Below are 21,680 nucleotides of genomic sequence, written 5' to 3'. Positions count from 1 at the left end.
ATTAACAATATATAGCAAACAAACATTATTCAGCATGCAAACAGCTTTTTTTTTTTTTTTTTTTGAGACAGAGTCTCACTTTGTTGCCCAGGCTAGAGTGAGTGCCGTGGCGTCAGCCTAGCTCACAGCAACCTCAAACTCCTGGGCTCGAGTGATCCTTCTGCCTCAGCCTCCCGGGTAGCTGGGACTACAGGCATGCGCCACCATGCCCGGCTAATTTTTTATATATATATCAGTTGGCCAATTAATTTCTTTCTATTTATAGTAGAGACGGGGTCTCGCTCTTGCTCAGGCTGGTTTTGAACTCCTGACCTTGAGCAATCCGCCCGCCTCGAACAAACAGCTTTTTTTTAAAGTGGCTAACAATCAAGAGGATTAAATTGTCCATGGAAGGACACCAGAAATAATCCAGACAATAGAGTTGGCAGACAAAGACTTAAAAACTCTAACTACTGTGGTAAAATAGACGGAAAAATGGAGGAAAGGGATGAAAATATTGGGAATATTTGAAAAAGGAATTAGAATTTATTTTTAAACAGAATGAAATAGACACACTGAAACCGCCAACTACAATATCTGAAAATGAAAGCTCACTGATGACTAACAACAGACTGAACTCAGCAGAATGCAGGATTAGTGAACTCAAAGAGAGGTCAAAAGAAAATATTCAAACTGAAGCACAGAGAAGGGAAAAAACAGACTGTAAGAAACATGTACAACATGGTTAAAAGGTTCAAGGACAAAATGAGAGAATGGGACAGAAGCAATACATAAAGAAACATACCAAAAGTTTATCAAATCTGATCAAAAACTCAAGCCACAGATTCAAAGAGCTCAGGAAACTCCAAGCAGTACAAACAAAACAACTGGGCACATCAGAATCAAACTAATGAAAACCAAAGATAAAAAGGCAATATTAAAAACAGACAACATACATACAAGAAATTTTCATGGAAACAATAACGGCTAATTTAATGGAAACTACAGAAACCATTAAGACAACAGAATAACATCTTAGTGCTGAAAGAAAAACTTTTCAGCTTAGAATTTGATGCCAAGGAAAAATATTCTTCAAAAATAAAAGAGATTCTAGAGACCAATCCGTTTCCTTGACAAAAAAATAAAAGTAACAAATATAAAGTTAAATAAAAATAAAAAAATAAAATAAACAAGAAAGACAGTCCCAGACAGACATCTACCCCCACCCCCTCTACCACACACACACACCAGTGGATCCAAAGAGGGATACCAAAGTCAAGTCTTCAGGCTAGAGGAAAAAGATCCAAGATGGGAGCATGGAGGTGCAAAAAAGAATGATGAACAGTAGAAAAGGTTAAGTATGTGGGTAAATATATAAAAGAATATTAACAACTTAAAGGAACAGTAAAAATGGTGTCTTGTAGGGTTTGAAATAACGATCCTATGGAAAGGTTTGACATATGTGGATTTGTGAGGTTGGATATGCCAGTAAAAGATACCCCTTCCTCCCAAAGTTAAACAGCACTGTAAATTCTCTTAAATTTATTCATAAGCTCAAAATCTTCATTATAAACCATACTTTCACAACTGTGGTAATATTTAAGCCTTTTACCTCAACCATACTTCCACAACACTTATTTAAACCTTTTACCTCAGCAGCACATAAAAAACAATGAAGTAATTACAATATGAGTAATTACAAGTTTCATGGGCTCCAAAATGTCACCCTTTAACTTATTTAGTACTCTCCCTTCTTTTCTATTCTATTCTTTTCACTATTAGGAGAATGATGGCAGACTAAGATGGTATCAAGTCTTTGGACACACAGGAACTAGAAGCAGGGTAATCAGTCAGGAAAAAAACATGTTCAATTTCTAGAATTTTTAAAAAAGCATTCTTCTGAACCAAAAGTCCTACTTCAAGTAATTGATTGTAGTCTTTATATTAAGAACACATAATTTTGTACTTTTCCTATAACTAAAATGAAAGTAGCTACTCATATTTTTTAAATGTCTGTGGATATATAAATATACTAATTTAAAATCTTATGGTCTTCACTTCTAATATTATAAAAATATATTAGATGTTAAACAAAATGCTCTGAAGCACCATAAAAATATTTACTGGCCACACAATTATCTTTTCATATGATTAACATATTCATCTGTATATGAACTAAAAACTAGGAGAGATAACAAGCTTATTTTTAAGCTTCCTATAAAGCAAGACAGTAAAATAATTTTAAATTTACATTCCATTTAAAAACAAAAATCTATACTACAAAGTCCCACCATATCCCTCTCTCTACTCTCTCAGATTGGTGGTCTCCCAAATGAGCAAATTTCATTGGAACCCACATCTTAAATGATCATGGTTTATCAATATTTCTAGCTTTAAAAATTACCTGGACAAAAAAGTAAAGGCTAAATTAACAGATTACAGCTACTCTCAAAGCAATCAAACACATATTTAACCTAAAAGATAACCTGCCCTTGAAAAACCTTGTACAACATAGCTCATCAAGAAGAGGGTAACCAGTGTGGCTGAAAGAGAGGGGTCATGAAACCAAAGATACAGCTTGAATAGTAGGTTGGAGTGAGATTGTGAAAGGCCTCAAAGGTCAGGTTATAAGTATACCTTTCATCTTGTGGGCAATGGAAGCTATTAATTGGCATGTCAAAGAGATTAAAATCAGATGGCAAGTAAGGGAATAGAAAAAGACAACCAATCTGAGTGCCAACTATTAAACCTGGTTTTAGATTTATTGAGTTGTATCATGTTCAGTATTACAATTTAGTGGTCCTGGGGCTGAGCAGGCTGCCACAGCAACAGAAGAAAGTTAAAGGGGAAGAAAAAAGTTAAGCCAGGGCAGGAAAAGTCTAACAATTAGCTGCAAACAATCTCAGGTAGCTTTTTACTACATTCTACAAAAATTAGCATGTTATCAGGCATAATATTAACCTTGTGGGACAATCCTAATATTACAAAGGTAGACATTTCCCAGATCTAGTATCATTCTGTGTTTTCTCTAATAAATTTGACTAAAGCTTAGATTCTTCTCACTGTGTTTAAATCTACATTGACAACATTCAAGATTTCTCACCAACTCTCAACGCAAACACACATATAAACTATCTCCTATAGAAATAATAACGAGTCCTCCCCCTCAGGTCACTCAATTTGTGACCAGGTCACTCAATTTGTGACCTCCATTACCTTCATTCAACAAATGTTTACTACAAGGAACTTTCAGGATTTTTTCCTCAGGTTCAGAGATATCACCTAACCCTTAATTTGAAGTATGTAAAAATCAGTAGTTCTCCTGGCACTATGCTTTGAACAGTAGCCCAGAGTGTAGCCCGAAGACTACTGCTGGTCTACAAACTGGTTATAGTCAACAGCAAAGTAAAGAAATGAAAAGCAAACGTTTAGAAAACATACAGCAATTTGACAATTTTATGTCTATTGAAACAAATCTACTTCAGACTTACATTGTGTATATTTTTAAAAATCTTATCTTTATCATTTCACGAAAGTATTAGATTGGAAATTGTTTTAAAAATAAAAAGGGTTTTCAGGAAAATATGAGATGCACTGGATCAGGTCAAACACTCCAGAGCCCTGTCACGCAGGCTGGAATCCCAGCTCTGCCATTCACAGCTGTGTAGTTCTGCGCAAGTAACTCAAGCTCCTGGAGTAAGCCTCAATTTCCTCATCTTAAAATGGGCACTGTAGTGCTTATCTCACAGGATTATTGTGGAGATTAAATGAGTTAAAAATAAAAAAGCAGGCCGGGCGTGGTGGCTCACGCTTGTAATCCTAGCACTCTGGGAGGCCGAGGCGGGCGGATTGCTCAAGGTCAGGAGTTCGAAACCAGCCTGAGCAGAGAGCCCGTCTCTACTATAAAAATAGAAAGAAATTAATTGGCCAACTAATATATATATATAAAAAAAATTAGCCAGGCATGGTGGCGCGTGCCTGTAGTCCCAGCTACTCGGGAGGCTGAGGCAGTAGGATCGCTTGAGCCCAGGAGTTTGAGGTTGCTGTGAGCTAGGCTGACGCCACGGCACTCACTCTAGCCTGGACAACAAGCGAGACTCTGTCTCAAAAAAAAAAAAAAAAAAAAACCAAAAAATAAAAAAGCATTTAAATGGTCTAGTATAAGGGAAACACAAAATAAATAGTACCTTTAAAAGAATAACTAAAAACTGTAACTTTATGGTTGCTTGGCTTCCCATTCTGCAAATAGTTATTCAATGCAGACTGTACGGCCAGACACTGTGCTGGGTATGCTATTTGATTTGTTTTCAAAATTAAAAAAAAATTAACTATATACATCACTTTCCTCTATTTCCTAAAAATCTGTCTACCTGATGCATCTGGGTACCTTATAAGGTAGAGGGAATCACCTTTTCCCCCAAGAGCAATAGTGACCTATAACAGTATAAAGTCAAGTGAGGAAGCAAACTTACCCTACTTTTAAAGGTACTCCCAGATATCATATTTCCCTTTTTCTGTACTGAAGGCATCATACCTTTGGTCTAATTATCCATATTCTTGGCCTCAGCGAATTAATGAATGGCTACAATGTGGGAGTGAACTGAACTATTTATTAGCAAGGAACAGCACAAAGGACATTGAAATCAAGCATCAAAATAAAGCAGATCAAGGGGTCAGAGAAAATAATAGATTAGGCATATTAACCCACATACCATCCTCTGAGGTTCCAAATAATGCTGCAACTGATCAACACAGCATGGATCCATCACTAGCCCCTAATTTGATCAGTCCTTTAAATTTTAAGATAAGTATAAAAGAGGTAAATTTTTAAAGAACAGGAGTTTAAATGATGTAGGGTAAGTCCTTAAAATCCATCAAAGCATCAGTTTCTTCACCTGTAAAAAGTGTTGTAGGATTTTCAGTGACAATACAAGAGTCTGGCACTTAAGTGATCAATAACCCTCAGCCCCATTAGCAATTAGTACTCAGACATATTAATTTGAGAGTTTAGAAAAGACAAGGACGAGTAAATGAGGCACACAGAGCCGGATTTCCTTTTGCAAAGGTTTGGCTAGTCCTTTAGCAAAAAAGAATAGGCCGGGCATGGTGGCTCACGCCTGTAATCCTAGCACTCTGGGAGGCCGAGGCGGGCGGATTGTTCAAGGTCGGGAGTTCGAAACCAGCCTGAGAGAGACTCGTCTCTACTAAAAAGAGAAAGAAATTAATTGACCAACTAAAAGTATATATACAAAAAAATAGCCGGGCATGGTGGTGCATGCCTGTAGTCCCAGCTACTCGGGAGGCTGAGGCAGGAGGATCGCTTGAGCCCAGGAGTTTGAGGTTGCTGTGAGCTAGGCTGACGCCACGGCACTCACTCTAGCCTGGGCAACAAAAGTGAGACTCTGTCTCAAAAAAAAAAAAAAAGAATGAACAACTATATGACTGGTGACCCATCACCAGTAGCACTGCCTTATATCCACCTTCCTTGCCTCACTGTTTCTTTAGTTAAACTAGAAAGACCATCTGTGGCCATATTAGAAATGTAAATGCTACATAGGACAAAGACAGCAGCAATTATCTCTGTAAGTCACTAAATCAACATTCCAGTTGAAGGCACTATTTTAAATAAAGATAAGAAATAGGATGGGCATAGTGGCTCACACCTGTAATTCCAGCCCTTTGGGAGGCTGAAGCAGGAGGATCACTCAAGGCCAGGACTTTAAGACCAGCCTAGGGCAACATAGCCAGATCTAGTCTCTACAAAAAAAATTTTTTTAATTAGCTGGGTGTGATAGCACACACCTTGTAGTCCCACTACTAAGGAGGCAGAGTCTTGAGCCCAGGAATTTGAGGATACAGTGAGTTTTGATCACACCAGACTGGGGAAACACAGTGAGACTCTATCTTTTTTTTTTTCTTTTTTTGAGACAGACTCACTCTGTTGCCCAGGCTAGAGTGCTTGGTGTCAGCCTAGCTCACAGCAACCTCAAACTCCTGGGCTCAAGCAATCCGATAGTCTCAGTTCCCAAGTAGCTGGGACTACAGGAGTGAGCCACCAACGGCCGGCTAATTTTTTGTTTCTATTTTTAGTTGTGCAGCTAATTTTTTTCTATTTTTAGCAGAGATAGGGTCTCACTCTTGCTCAGGCTGGTCTTGAACTCCTGAGCGCAAATGGTTCTCCGGCCTCAGTCTCCCAGAGTGCTACGATTACAGGCATGAGCCACCACACCCAGCCATGTAGGTCTTATCTATAATAAAGGATCGAAATCATGACCTTTGTACTCAAGCCCTAACCTACAAAGCTGAAGCAGAAAAGCAACAGATGGAGATTTAGCTAAATACAAACCTTTCAAGGTGAGCATTGCTCACATGGAAAAGCTTTTTCATGTAAAGGTCTCTGAGACTCCATGTATTAATTGTGATTTGAAAGATAGTACCTTTTAATATTCTTTTCAATTAATGTAAAATGACATCTAAACAATAACAAAAAATTACTGGTAGCTGGGGTACTAAGGGAAAAGAGTTGTGACAATTTATACAAACTGTTGTGTCTAAAAATACTTTAAAAATTCAATAGCTGTTTAGTCTACTTAAATAACAATAATCTCATCACCTATCAAAAAATGAACAAGTAATACTAAACTTATACGTAAACAGTTAAGTTTATTGGGCTACAGCTAAAAATTTATATTTCTGGATACTAGGCAACGCATATTTAACTACATTTTATTAATTAAAAAAAAAAATCCCAGGCCAGGTGCTTTGGTGGCTCACACTTGTAGTACTAGCACTCTGGGAGGCCAGGGTGGGCGGATCACTTGAGGTCACCAGTTCGAGACAAGCCTGAGCCCTGCCTGAACAAAAGCGAGATCCCATCTCTACCAAAAACATAGAAAAATTAGCTGGGTGCAGTTGCGAGCACCTGTATTCCCAGCAACTCAGGAGGCTGAGGCAGGAGGATCACTTGAGGTCAGGAGTTTGAGGTTGCAGTGAGCTACGATGACACAACTCTAGCTGGGGTGACAAAGTGAGACTCCATCTCAAAAAAATAAAAATTCCCTATAGCTCATGCTTGAATTTTTGATCTTCTACTATACAATTTTAAAACTTAGATGTAGGCCGGGCCCGGTGGCTCATGCCTGTAATCCCAGCACTCTGGGAGGCCAAGGCGGGAGGATGATTGAGCTCAGGAGTTCTAGACCAGCCTGAGCAAGAACGAGATCCTGTCTCTACTAAAAATAGAAAAAAATTACTTGGACAGCTAAAAATATACAGAAAAAAATCAAACGGCCATGGTGACACATGCCTGTAGTCCCAGCTACTTGGGAGGCTGAGACAGAAGGACTGCTTGAGCCCAGGAGTTTGAGGTTGCTGTGAGTTAGGCTGGTGCCATGGGGCACTCTAGCCAGGGCAACAGAGTGAGACTCTAAAAAATAAAAAAAACTTAGATGTATTCTTAACTATAATGCTAAAAATACAAGACTTGGGGGAACTATGTTGCATTTTAAAATAAACATTTTCCTGGCCAGGCATAGTGGTTCATGCCTATAATCCCAGTTCTTTGGTACACTGAGGAAGGACAATCAATTGCTTGGGACCAGGAACTCAAGACTAGTCTAGGCAACATGACCTGATCTCTACAAAAAATAAGACCCCATCACTAAATATAATTAAATAAATAAAGACTTACATAAGTTGAACACTACACAAAAGTAAAAAATGATTCAAAGTACATCAGTAACACTAAAATGACATTAGGACAAGCACTTACACTACACAAAACTATGTCAGTTGCAGTAGCATGGTAATTTCTATTTCAATTCTTTAAAGCTTTATAGTAAATATTTGAAAGGCAAAATTTCTAAAGAAGAATTTAATTGCTGCTTAAGTTTATACCTTTTAAAATTTTGAAAAGCACAACTAAAATTTAATGACACTAATTAAATTTTAGTTTTTTTTTGTTTTGTTTTGTTTTTGAGACAGTCTCACTTTGTTGCCCAGGCTAGAGTGAGTGCCGTGGCGTCAGCCTAGCTCACAGCAACCTCAAACTCCTAGGCTCAAGCCATCCTCCTGCCTCAGCCTCCCGAGTAGCTGGGACTACAGGCATGCGCCACCATGCCCGGCTAAATTTTTGTATGTATTTTTAGTTGGCCAATTAATTTCTTTCCATTTATAGTAGAGACGGGGTCTTGCTCTTGCTCAGGCTGGTTTTGAACTCCTGACCTCGAGCAATCCGCCCGCCTCAGCCTCCCAGAGAGCTAGGATTACAGGCGTGAGCCACCACGCCCGGCCTAAATTTTAGTTTTTTTTTTTTTTTTTGAGACAGAGTCTGGCTTTGTTGCCTAGGCTAGCGTGAGTGCCCTGGCGTTAGCCTAGCTCACAGCAACCTCAAACTCCTGGGCTCAAGCAATCCTTCTGCCTCAGCCTCCCGAGTAGCTGGGACTACAGGCATGCACCACCATGCCCGGCTAATTTTTTCTATATATATTAGCTGGCCAATTAATTTCTTTCTATTTATAGTAGAGACAGGGTCTCACTCTTGCTCAGGCTGGTTTCGAACTCCTGACCTTGAGCAATCCGCCGGCCTCGGCCTCCCAGAGAGCTAGGATTACAGGCGTGAGCCACCGCGCCTGGCCTAAATTTTAGTTTTTAAGAAAATCAATCTTTACATGTCAGTTTCAACAAATAAGCAGTTAAACTCTTTAAATTCTATTTGATTTTTTAAAAGTGCAATAATATTAAAACCAAGTGTAGTAGTATAATCAGTTTCATATGTCCCCAGGATTATAGAGTGGATTACAACCAGCTTAAGATAATGAATGAATGTTCAAGCTTCCAAACATTAAAAAAAATATCTACACTTTTTTTTTTTTTTGAGGCAGCAGCCCAGGCTAGAGTGAGTGCCATGGCGTCACCCTAGCTCGCAGCAACCTCAAACTCCTTGGCTCAAGCAATCCTCCTGCCTCAGCCTCCCGAGTAGCTGGGACTACAGGCATGCACCACCATGCCCGGTTAATTTTTTCTATATATATGTTGGCCAATTAATTTATTTCTATATATAGTAGAGACGGGGTCTCGCTCTTGCTCAGGCTGGTTTTGAACTCCTGACCTCAAACAATCCACCAGCCTTGGCCTCTCAGAGTGCTAGGATTACAAGTGTGAGCCACTGCGCCCGGTCTACACTCTTTAACCCAGTAAACAGAATTCTAGGCCAGGCGCGGTGGCTCACGCCTGTAATCCTAGCTCTCTGGGAGGACGAGGCGGGCCGATTCCTAGAGGTCAGGAGTGGGCAACAAAGCGAGACTCTGTCTCAAAAAAAAAAAAAAAAAAAAAAAGAATTCTAAGAGGCTTCTTCAAAGAAACTGTCAGATAATGACAGTTTTATATATTTTATATTAGTAAAAACCATATATATATATTTTTTCTTGATATGTATGTATCTCAACAGATAAATCAGGATGTTCCTGATGCAGACACTAAATGTGATGCTTGGAAAAATTATTTTAAAACTCTAATATAAGCTGGTCCAATGGTAGTTGGTAATCAAAACTTATTAACATTATTAACTTATAACACTAAAGTTGGTATACAATCCCCCACTGCTAAATTTTATTGGCTTTAAAAAAAAAGTAAACCCTAACGTCAAGTATGGACTCTGACAAGTCAATGTATGTTCATCAACTGTAACAAATGTACCAATCTGGTGCATGATGATGTCAGTGGGGAAGCCATGCATGTGTAGGGGTAAAAAATATATAGGAATTCTGTACTTTCTACTCAATTTTGTTGTGAACCTTAAACTGTTCTAAGAAAACAAAGAATTAAAAGAAAAAGGAACAAAGAGGGACATGATAGGAAAAAAAGTTCACAAATGACCTAGAATATTACCAGCGAACACCTATTTGTTGGGATTACAGATTTTTATTTTCTTTACACTGATCTTAATGTTCCAAATTTATTATAATAAAATCATACTAAAGTGCTCACATCCAAGTCTACTTCTGGACTGCTCAGCGTGTTCCAATAATATGCCAGTCCCCTCCTGCACCAATATGACATCTTTGAAAGTTACCTTTGTCTAATGTTTTTCCCTGTGGTAGGGCAAGTTTCTCATTCCCCTTTTCAAAACTGTACTGCCAATTCTCATTTGTTTATACTTCCAAATAAACTTCACAATCATATCAAAAAGCAACAGCTGGCATACTCTTTCTATAAGGGGCCAGAGAGTAAATATTTTAGTTTATCACTTACTCCTTTGGTTCTTTTCACAGCCCTTTAAAATGTAAAAACCATTCTTAGCTAGCAGACCAGTTTGCAAACCCCAGCATAAAGTGTAGCATCCCACCTCACCTGCAAAGACTTTGGCATTTTGATTCAGCTTTTATTGAATTTAATTATTAAATTCAGTAAGAACTAGCATCTTTGCAATATTAAGTCTTTTTCAATGGCAAATTATGATTCTTCATTTATTAAAGCCTTCTTTTGTATTCCGCAGTATAGTTGCATTGCTTTTATTTATGAATCCTGCAAATTAGTTGTCAGGTTTATAATTCCTGGGCACTTGAGGAAGGTACGCGTACTTGGGCACATGAATGCTGCATATTACTTGCTAAATTTACTATTCCTAGCACTTTTGCCAATATTATAGAAAAACTGTAACACAGCATTCTATAATCAGAATGCAACAATCAGTTACTTTTAAAATGTGTCATTTATTTCTTTCCTGTTCAGTAGTTCAGTAACTTTAAGATCAAAGAAAAGCTGGGCAAAGCACTGAAGAGTGCCTGACACGTACTAGGCACTCAAATGTCTGCACAAATGAATGATTCTAATGTTGCTCCCTCCCCAAATCCCGCTAAACTACAGCAAAGGGATTTACGAGAACTAACACACACAAGCATGGGGAGAGAAGGCAAAAACGGAAGAAGACAGAACACAGATGGACAAGTAGAAACTAATCAATGAACTCAGCAAGATCCTTAAAGTCAAAAGCTGGCAGCACCTTTAAAAGCAGGAGTGAAGAAAGGAGATAAATTAAAGAGAATTCCATGAAAGCTGTTCAGGAAGCAGCCAGATCCCTCAATCCTCTCTGCTACTCCAAGTCACTAGGTTTGCTGCTATGAGTTCAAAATAAAAATAAGCAGCTTGGAGGAAACAGGCTTCAGGAAAAGCAAATACGTTTAAAAATACAGATCTATACATATATACATATGTACTCAAAGGGCTAAGTTAAGATTTTACATGTATATAACAACTACAGGAATCTATAAAAATGAACATTCAAAAGACAAAAGAGAGGGAGGATAAAAGGAAGAAGGGAGAAAGAGAGAGAGAGAGAACACCCGGAAACTTAACATGAGACATAAAAGGGTGGAAAATAAATGAAATTTCCCAGAGAACTAGTCCAAGAAATCCAATATCTGAATAGCTGTTTCAAAGAGAAGAGAAAAAAACGAGAGAAAAATCACCAATAAATCTGTCAGAAGTGATGGATATGAATGCCATATTTAAAAAGCCCAATGGATGAAAACAGACATATATATAAGGTATGTCACCGTGAAATGGGGACAGAGAAAGAGTCCCTACATTTCTACAGAGTGGGGGTGAGAGAGGAACATACCACACACACAGAGCCATCAGAATAATTTTAGACTTATTAACAGCTACAACAGAAGTTGACTATGGAACAATATCTTCAAAATTCTGAATATAATTCTATGCCCCAGCCAAACTACAGATATGACAGTGCTTAATATTCAAGGTTTCAAAAATCTTTTAATATATGTACTTTTTCTCAAAAAACTACTGGAGACATGATCCACCAAAGTGAGACAAGAAACCAAGTAAGAGGAATAGGGGGCACAGCAAACAAAGCGGTGGAACCCAGAAGACAGATGAGAGACATAGTTAAAGGAGAGACATAGTTAAAAAACATAGTTAAAGGAGATCCAAGGAAGACAGATGTTTACCAGATATAAAAACCAACAGTACAGATGTTGAGCAATGTGATTCAGGTGAATGTGACTGGAGCAATATGATTCGATGGCTGTTATGACCAAGATGCCTATTACTCTGCCTTTTCTAAAAAATACCAAATGCTCTAGTGTGTCTCTGGCTCAGACTTTTATCTATACTGAACTCAGTATGACCATGCATTCATGAAGTTCCTTTGATGTCCTTTGTGCCCCACACCCTCCTTTATCAGCTAAGAATTTTACACCAGAAGACTTCAGCTTTCTTTAGTCCAATCTTAAAACACAAAGAAGCCTACTCCCACACCACAGGCCACCAGACAACAACTATAAAATCTTATGCTTCCCAGGACCCATTCATGATCTTGTCCACTGGTTTCCCCAGAAGGGGCTCCAGTAGAAATTCCAGGAAGCTGAAGCCAAACTATAAACCAGAAACTGTGTTCAGATTATCTTTCCTTAGGAGCCTTCATCGAACAGTGGCAATCCTGTCCTTTCCTTATACAACATTCTAGGTTTTCAGATTTTTCAAACCTAAACACCACACACCTGAAAGATACATTTGAGATTATATACTGCTCTAAAAGACATAGTGAGAAACATAGTGTGCCAGAATAGTGCACATACCTGGCTACCATCTATTTTTTTTAATATATATACAAATCTCTATGGAAAGATAAACAATTGACAATGCTGGCTGCCTCTAGAAGTGATCTGCCTGGATAGAGATCTGCTTGAAAAGGAGACTTCACTGCATACTCTTTTACATAAAACTGCCTATTTAGGCCAGGCATGGTGGCTCACACCTGTAATCCTAGCACTCTGAGAAGCCAAGGTGGGCAGGATCACTCAAGGTCAGGAGTTCCAAACCAGCCTGAACAAGATCAAGACCCCATCTCTACTAAAAATAGAAACAAACTGGTCAACTAAAATACATAGAAAACATTAGCTGGGCATGGTAGCACATGCCTGTAGTCCCAGCTACTCAGGAGGCTGAGGCAGGAGGATTGCTTGAGCCCAGGAGTATGAGGTTGTTGTGAGCTAGGCTGATGTCACAGCACTCTAGCCGCCCCCCCCCCAAAAAAAACCTGCCTATTTACACACACATTAAAAAAAATAGCAAAAAATATTAACCCATGACAATTTTATTTCCATTCAAGACATATAATTATCTTTGAAAGTTTAAAATACAGACAGATTCTCATTCTTTAAGTGAAAAAAAATATAAAAAAGTAAAAAATAAAATAAATAAAATACAGACAGAAGAGCAGCTTTATAAAACTAAACAATAATTAATTCAACCAAACTGGACATATCCAGACATATCTTACAAAATTAAACTAAATACGATATGTACACAAGGGTTATATACACCAGAATATGTCTAGATTCTAAAGCCATACTGTGCAATTTGGTAGCCACTAGCTACGTGTGACTAATTAATTTAAAATTATTAAAATTAGGAAATGTTTAAAATTCTTTTCCTTGGTTGCAGTAGCCACATTTTCAATGCTCGATTACCAAGTGTGGCTAGTGGCTAATGTATTGGGACAGCACAACAGAAAATTTCCATCATCACAGAAAGTACTCTTGGACAGCCCTTTTCTAGAAGGATCCTCAAAAAACTGATAACAGTGGGTACTTTGGAAAGGGGGAAAAGGTGGCTAGGGAAGATAGGTAGGAGACAGGTTTTTCACATTAGATAGAACTTAGCCTTTCCCAGACAGTGTCCTTCATATCTTTCATGTTAATTCAATCCTTGTATTTCATCATAATTGGTTTCCTTTATAATCTTATGTATTTTACTTAATGCACTTTATTTTTTATTTTTTTTTTTAAGACAGAGTCTCACTCTGTTGCCTGGGCTAGAGTATATATATAGAGATTATTATATATTATATATATATACATATACATATACATATATATATATATATATATATATATATATATAGAGAGAGAGAGAGAGAGAGAGAGAGAGAGAGAGAGAGAGAGAGAATGAGAATATTAGCCAGGCATGGTGGTGCATGCCTGTAGTCCCAGCTACGGGAGGCTGAGGCAGGAGGATTGCTTGAGCCCAGGAGTTTGAGGTTGCTGTGAGCGAGGCTGAGACCATGGCACTCTAGCCCGGGCAACAGAGACTCTGCCTCCAAAAAAAAAAAAAAGCATGTAAATGTGATTTTAGCCAAAACTTTTTCAAATTAACTGTTTTACTCTTTAGCAGACTTTCACCAAAATTATTTAAAGTACTAACGTAGTTTAGAGTAAATTCCAAATTCACAAACTTTAAAAAATTTACAGCTGGGTACTGTGGCATGCCTGTAAACCTAGGACTCTGGGAGGCCGCAATGGTAGGATTCCTTGAGCTCATGAGTTCCAGACCAGCCTGAGCAAGAGTGAGACCTCATCTCTACTAAATATAGTAAAAAAAAAAAAAAAAAAAAAAAGTAGCTGGGCAACTAGAAATAGGAAAAATTAGCCGGGTGTGATGGTGTGCACCTGTACTCCCAGCTACTTAGGAGGCCAAGACAGGAGGACTGCTTGAGCCCATGAGTTTGAGGTTGCTGTGAGCTAGGGTGACACCATGGTACTCTAGCCAAGTCAAGAGAGAGAGAGAGAGATACTATGCCTTAAAAAAAACAAACAAAAAAAATTTACTAAAACTTTTTTAGTTGCAAAATATTTCAACTGGCAAATGCCAGAAATCAAATGAGAAAAGAAAAGGGAAGCGGTCATTCACCTTCTTTAGAAATCTACCCACAAAGTTCTAGACCAGTTATTAAAATATGATCAGTTTAATTGCTTCCTTAGTCCTCAGATTCAGACACCGACGTGCTATTTTCTTATGATTCTATACTTTTGTTACTCAAAAGGGCTTAAAAACAAATGTGCAGGCCGGGCGCAGTGGCTCACGCCTGTAATCCTAGCTCTCTGGGAGGCCGAGGCGGGCGGATTGCTCGAGGTCAGGAGTTCGAAGCTAGCCTGAGCAAGAGCGAGACCTCGTCTCTACTTAAATAGAAAGAAATTAATTGGCCAACTAATATATACAAAAAATTAGCCGGGCATGGTGGCGAATGCCTGTAGTCTCAGCTACTTGGGAGGCTGAGGCAGGAGGATCCCTTGAGCCCAGGAGTTTGAGGTTGCTGTGAGCTAGGCTGACGCCACGGCACTCACTCTAGCCTGGGCAACAAAGGGAGACTCTTGTCTCAAAAAAAAAAACAAAAAAAAAACAAATGTGCACACATTGTATTTTATAGTTGTAGCAAAATACCTAGGTTAAGTTTATGAACATTAGTCTCCCCTTCTGAAGTCACCCAAGCAAAGCACACTGCTTGCCTACTGGAAAGACAGTGTCATGGTTAAAAACACACACTCTGTAATTTGGCTGCTTTAATTTTAACTCCACCCCACCACTTATTAGCTGTGCGATTTGGGGCAAGTTAGTCACACAAAGTTACTCCATCTCTGTGCCATGGTTTCCTCATCTGTGAAATAATGCCACCTACCTCACAGGGCAGCTATAAGGATTAAATGAAGTAATATATGCAAAGCACTTAGTGCAGTGCCTCAGTGCAGTGCAGTACTGTATAGTAAATGCCATGTGTAGCAATTAGTAAGAAATAAAGATCTGCCTACATTAAAAATAGCTGTTACTAACAGGTTGTGTTTACAAGGTCCTTTTTTTTTTAGTCAGTTACTTAAAACTATAAATCCATACCCCTAGAAACTCAATCAATACTGGTTAGACCTGCCATGACTCCACAGAAACTTACTGAACATAGTTATGACTGAACTTCAGCTTCCCACTGCTTCTATGGAATAATGCTTCAAAAATTCTAACTGAGAAAAAAATTTTAGATTTCTGACTATATTCTCAGGTTCCAGAAATGTCTAAAAATGACTATCAGTATTTTAGAGACAAAAATCATCCTTTTTCTCCAGACAGGACTAGAGACTTTTGAAGAAACATTAGTGATTTTTATGGTAGGGATAGGAGTGGGAAGAGTTATCTCAGAGCAGTGGGTCATACAAAGGCCATCCATTTCTTGTTAACGGCCAAGGATTGATAATCAAAAGGCAGCTATGTGAATTTCCTAGCAACGAGAGAAAAAGATAGGTGTATGTATGGGTATACCTGCATGCGACACATTCATAGAGTTAATCAACTTTAGTTCTTCATAACTGACAAATTGTCATCTTTGAATACTGCATTTAAAAATCAAAACCACTATAAGATTATCTTATTTCCATTTTCAGCCAGAATTACAAATTTCAGTCTTCCAAGTCACACAGATATTAAAATGAGACTATAACCCATGATCATTTCCACTTCTAAAAGTCTCTGATGGCCGGGCGCAGTGGCTCACGCCTGTAATCCTAGCACTCTGGGAGGCCGAGGTGACCTGGGCAGATTGCTCGAGGTCAGGAGTTCGAAACCAGCCTGAGCAAGAGCAAGACCAAGACCAAGACCCCGTCTCTACTATAAATAGAAAAGAAATTAACCGGCCAACTAATATATGTAAAAAAAAAATTAGCCGGCATGGTGGCTCATGCCTATAGTCCCAGCTACTCGGGAGGCTGAGGCAGGAGGATTGCTTGAGCCCTGGAGTTTGAGGTTGCTGTGAGCTAGGCTGACACCATGGCACTGACTCTAGCCTGCGCAACAAAGCAAGACTCTGTCTCAAAATAAAAAATAATAAAAAAAAAAAGTCTCTGACAAAGATGGTGCAACCCTCTGGTACCAATAGATTAATGAAATTTCCAGTGGTAGCAGGGAAGGAAAAGTAAAATTACCATTGCTAGAACAACTATTTCAAAGGCCCCTTGTTAAAGAATGCTGGTCCTTCTATTATATTCTTAACTTTATACAAACCAAACAACATAAAAAGAAGGGTTTGTGTCTACAAAAATTCTACGCAAATTGGATTAAGATGACATAATCCATTTTACAAACAATTCTCTGCAACTTGTGTGTTAACTGCGTCTATGTCTATACTGAATTAACTCAGATTGTAAAATGAAGTGAAATTTTGAACATAAACACCAAAGCCAAATATATCTGGTTTAGGTTCTCTCATTAAAGCAAAAAAACCCTCATGATCATTTGCAAAGTTGACTTGTCATTCAACAGTTTTTCATTAACAAATACGTTGAATTATGTAACACAACCTATATCTGTCAGTATTTATTTTAGCCTTACTTGCTCCTTTGCTTTTTTAAAGAGACAGGTCTTGCCATGTTGCCTGGCTGGCCTCAAACTTCTAGACTCAAGTGACCTCTGGGGTCAGCCTCCCAAGTAGCTGGGATGATACGCACACCCCACTGAACCCAGGTAAGCCTTATTCACTCTTAATAAACTCTAGGCAATACAAAGCATCTTTCTAAAGTATAAAAAGAAACATTAGGTCAACTGATTGTCCAAGTTGATTCACTTACGAAATTAATGTAGTTTAAAAAATTTAAGAGATACAATGTAAAAACAAAATTACATACCTTCAGTTTAAAGTAATCAGAATTAATCTCTTACTTTGAAAAGAACAAATTAGTTTAAAACAAAGGTCTAATAATGAAGAATGCAGAATGAATATAAAGCTGCAAAGAAACATGACCCACTGGAGGTAAGATAGCCCGGGAAAACTGCCTTGCCATTTTCACTGACTAATGGTAAGTCTAATTTTGACCTAGTCACAATTCAAATGTCAATAGGATAACGGCAGAGTATTTTGTCCCAATGTTCAAAATTTTGCCATATCACCTGTAAAGAGATAAAATGCTTCCCTTAATTTTTCTTTTCAAGATTCTTGTACTTCACTACAATCCAATCTTAATCAGTTGCTTCAAAAAAACAAAATCCAACTATTTAAAACTGTCAAAAAAGAATTCTACATAACTAGCCTCTACAGACAAGAGTGCATTAAAAGTACAAAAAATGTGCATTTCTCACTAAAAATGAATGCTCCAATACTATTTTACATATATGCCCAAACTACTATAGTTTCTTTCTATCTAGGTTCCCATCTCCATACACTTTAGGTTTTTAGGTTCCCCTACTCCACAAATTTAAATGCACTACCCAAATCTCTCCAAGTTAGCACTAGAACAAACACCGTATCATTGACCACATCACTGTGAATTAAGCTCCTTAAGAGTTTACATTTCAACAAGGTATAGAATCAACATCTTGTTTAACTTTGTATCCCAAAGAACACTTGGTATAACCTCCTAAACATATCAAGAGCTATAAATATTTACTGACTCAAAACAGACCTTCACAACTTTGTAGTTCTGTCCTGTGCTGCCAAAATAAAACTGCATAGCTCTGTAAAATCCAAGGGACCCAAATGTTACTGAAACTTCATGGAATTCACTGTTGTTTTATTGCTTAGAGATTTTTAGCTGTGCCCCTGTTACCAGATGTAATGCTTTTTACTGACATTGGCATAGTGGGTAGGAACAAATCCAGTCAAAAGTGAACCTGTCAAAAGGGTTTTTTATATTTAAATTTTATGTATTTATCCTTAATTAATGTTATATAACATTAATGTTCTTAAGTCAGTTAATTGTATCAGGAACTTAAGAGACAGTTCTGCAGTCAGCCTAATTCTCAGGAACAAAATAAAAACTGGTTGCCAATAAAAGAAGTAGTAATCAAGCAGAAAAACTGCCTTAAACTCTGCAACAAGGTAAGGACAGTTTACATCAATGTAACGAAAAGTTAGCCTTTTTGTAGTCTATTAGCAGAGTTTTGGGGATAGTCATAAAAGTCTTCAAGAGTCAAGGCAAACTGGTAAACCACAAGTTACCATTTAAAGATACACAAAAATATCTGATAACCAAGGTCTAGAATTGGTTTCACAGTGTTAAGGGTTTTCTTGTTGCTAATAAACTCCATTATGCACCCAAGACACTGTCACCTAGGTGTATCAGTCCTAAAAAGACGGCAAAGGCCCAGATATTTCAGTGAGCCAGAGCTGGCAAATCCAGATCATGACAAAGACAGCCTCTGCTTTAGGGGTGACTACCAAAGCACCCCTAAAGGTGCTTTTTGCCCTGGGATCAGTTTGCTTCACTTAAGTTTAAAATGGTGCCTACCTACATTGGGAGGAAAGCCTGCAGCACGGATAAATAGGAAAAAATCAAATGGAAACCGTTTTAAAAGTTAAGTTTCTATTTCCAGCAAACTTCGTCTTGGAAACCTCCCGGAGAGTGAAAGACCCGGAGCAGCAGGCGGCTCCAGACCCGCTCCGAGGCGCGCGCCCGCGGGAGAATGAATGGGCCGGCGCGGGCGGCGCGGCAGGCCCGCCGGCAGCCTCGCCCCTCCCCCTGCCCTCCATGACAGCCAGTCCCGGGCAGCAGGGCAGGACAAAGTGGTCCCCTCCTCGCCGCCGCCGCCCGCACCCCACGCCCAGAGCTCTCGCCGCAGCGCGGGGCTTCCTCCGCACTCCACGCCGGCCCGCCCCCCGCGGCCCACCCGCCGCCCTGCGGCGCGGGGTGACACGCGCGCCCCTCGAGCCCCGCGGCGAGGCCGGCGCTTTCCGCGCGTGCCGCAGCACCGCTCCCGCCCGGCCGCCGCCGGCAGCACGCGCCCACCGGCTCCCCAGCCCACCGGCGCCGGAGACCCGCGCGCCGGCCCGGCCCCCGCCCGGCCCTCGGAGGAGGGCGGGAGGGAAAGGCTGCCCCGAGGCTCCCTCGTCCGTCTCGTTCCAGGCCGGCTCGCCGCCCACCCGCCCTGCGGATCCGGGCCCGCTCGGGCCGGCCCCGCGCCCTCCCGGCCAGGAGGCACCACCCCCGGCCGGCCGGCCGGTCCTCCGCCCGCGGACCCCGCGCAGCCCGCGGGAGGCGCCGCGCCCCTCCCCCACCGCTCCCGGCCCGCGGCCCACCGGAACGTGTGCGCTACACGCCGCCGCGGCCGGGCTCCGGGACGCCCCACCGCCCGCGGGAGGTCAGGCCCGGGACGAGGGGGAGGGGGCGGCCACGGGCAGAGTGCGCGCTGGGAACGCCGTCCCGCGGGGTGCCCGGGTCCGGAGGGAGCCGGAGCGCGGGGACCGGTGGGGGTGGGGGCCGAAGGCAATACTCACCGGTTCCACAGTCGCCATCTTAGATCGATCTGATCGCACAACCGCTCCTGAAGGGGGGGTGAGAGGAAAAAAATGAGATTCAAACCGGATTGGCCGGCTACTGTCCACGTGACGGACGTGTCCGTTTGGCCCTGGCGGCGCCTGCGCAAGACTGCGGCTGCGTGGGGAACCAGAGGCTTCTGGGAAGTGGAGTCTCTCTCTTTTTTTTTTTTTTTTTAAGGCAAAGAAGTTTTTAAAAAACTGGTCACGTGGTGGATGGGTAGGGTGCGCGGCTCTCGGCGTGGCGGACACTCGCGTGCCGGAGGGTGGTTTTCAGTCCTTTGCTCTTCCGCCTGCAGCGCTGCGGTCGCGCTTACTGCCAGGCATGCCTTCTCTGCCCTTTGTCGCCCCGTCGTCCCATCTCCCCGAAGGCTGGGAACTGCGGCTCAGCACACACAGTCGGGCTTCATTGGCTTAGCTGAGGGCCTAGCACGAGTCGCTTGCGCGTTTAGGTAGTTTTCCTTTGCGCTCCTACCATTTTCTCTCAGTTTCAGAAAGAGGCGGCGACGGAGAGGCGTCTAAGCGACGAGCCTGCCCGCGCCCGGCTGCGCTAGCGCCGGCGGCCGCCCGCTGCCATCACAGAAACGCGGGCGGCGCCGCCCACAGCGCCCGCTCGCCGCGGCGGGCCGGGTGGCCGGCGGCTGTCCCTGCCCCGAATCCTGGGAGTGAGACCCCGGGCTAAGTCCTGCGTGGAGGTCAGAATTACTTGGAAGTCCCGTCCAGTGGGCTCCGCTATTCTGCTTTATCGTGAGGGGAACGGCTTTCGTCCAGGTGCCAGCCAGGGAAGCCGCCGGGGGCCCCGCTGACCGAGCCCTGGACTGACGGCCGGGTCGCTAGGCCGGCGACTATGACTCTGGACGTTGACTCACTCCCCTCAGGCGGGTGACTTAGTCATTCCGTGCTTGGGCTTTTCATTTATGGACCTAAGGTGTGAGACACTTACCTCACAAGGGTGTGCTGCGGTAATGACTGTACCCGGCTTTGAAAATGCATCGGACTCTAGAAATGCTTCCTAACCAGCAGCCGCGTGCCCTCCTAAGGATCAGTTGCTTGCCCTGCTGTTTTTTAAAACAATGTTCTAAGTTTTTCTCGTGTTTACTTTGTTGCATTGTGATGTGCACCAGTGCAGCTTTAAAGTTTCAAGACCCTTGTTTCTTTACAACTGTAGCTGCCCTCAATCGAGGTTTGAATGTTCAGGGAATTATGTTCACAACAGTCACTGGCGATTAGAAATGTGTCCCCACGCTGGCATCCTACGTTTCCTTTCCCTCTAAAATACTGTGCTGTCATTTCTCAAGACAGTGTTATTCTGCAGTCTGGCTGTTAATACAACACGTGAGAGATGAAGACACCTATCTAGTAGGGTGCTACTGTGGACTGGTAATGAGCACGCTGTCTCAGGACTGTCCTGTTTCCCATGCCTCTGCAGAATGTGAACACCAGGAAGCGCAGCATGGGCAGCCTGCCTGTGCCTGGCTGCTTATGGTGGTGCTGATGTCCAGAGCTGTGTCATACCTATTATTGAGTACATAATGGATGCTTGGGGTTGACTAACACATAATTGAGGCTGTATAAAAACTCAAAGCCATTGCCTGCTCACATGTTTCGGTTT

General features: G+C 41.2%; 1 protein-coding gene across 1 annotated transcript in view; it reads right to left on the bottom strand.

Moving 5' to 3' along the window:
* EIF4E (eukaryotic translation initiation factor 4E) overlaps positions 1-21,029 on the bottom strand; it is a 38,892-nt gene extending 17,863 nt beyond the window's left edge. Inside the window, exons 1-2 of the mRNA XM_012738422.3 lie at positions 21,012-21,029; positions 20,030-20,076 (exon numbers count right to left, since the gene is read on the bottom strand). Of these exons, the coding sequence (XP_012593876.1) occupies positions 20,030-20,047 (18 nt within the window). The 5' untranslated portion in view covers positions 20,048-20,076; positions 21,012-21,029. The remainder of the gene's footprint in view (positions 1-20,029; positions 20,077-21,011) is intronic.
* Between the last annotated feature and the right edge of the window lie 651 nt (positions 21,030-21,680).

Source organism: Microcebus murinus, chromosome 29 (assembly GCF_040939455.1).
Source record: "Microcebus murinus isolate Inina chromosome 29, M.murinus_Inina_mat1.0, whole genome shotgun sequence".
Classification (NCBI taxonomy): Eukaryota; Metazoa; Chordata; class Mammalia; order Primates; family Cheirogaleidae; genus Microcebus; species Microcebus murinus.
Note: the sequence above shows the minus strand (reverse complement) of the source record. Positions and strands in the feature narration are given on the sequence as shown.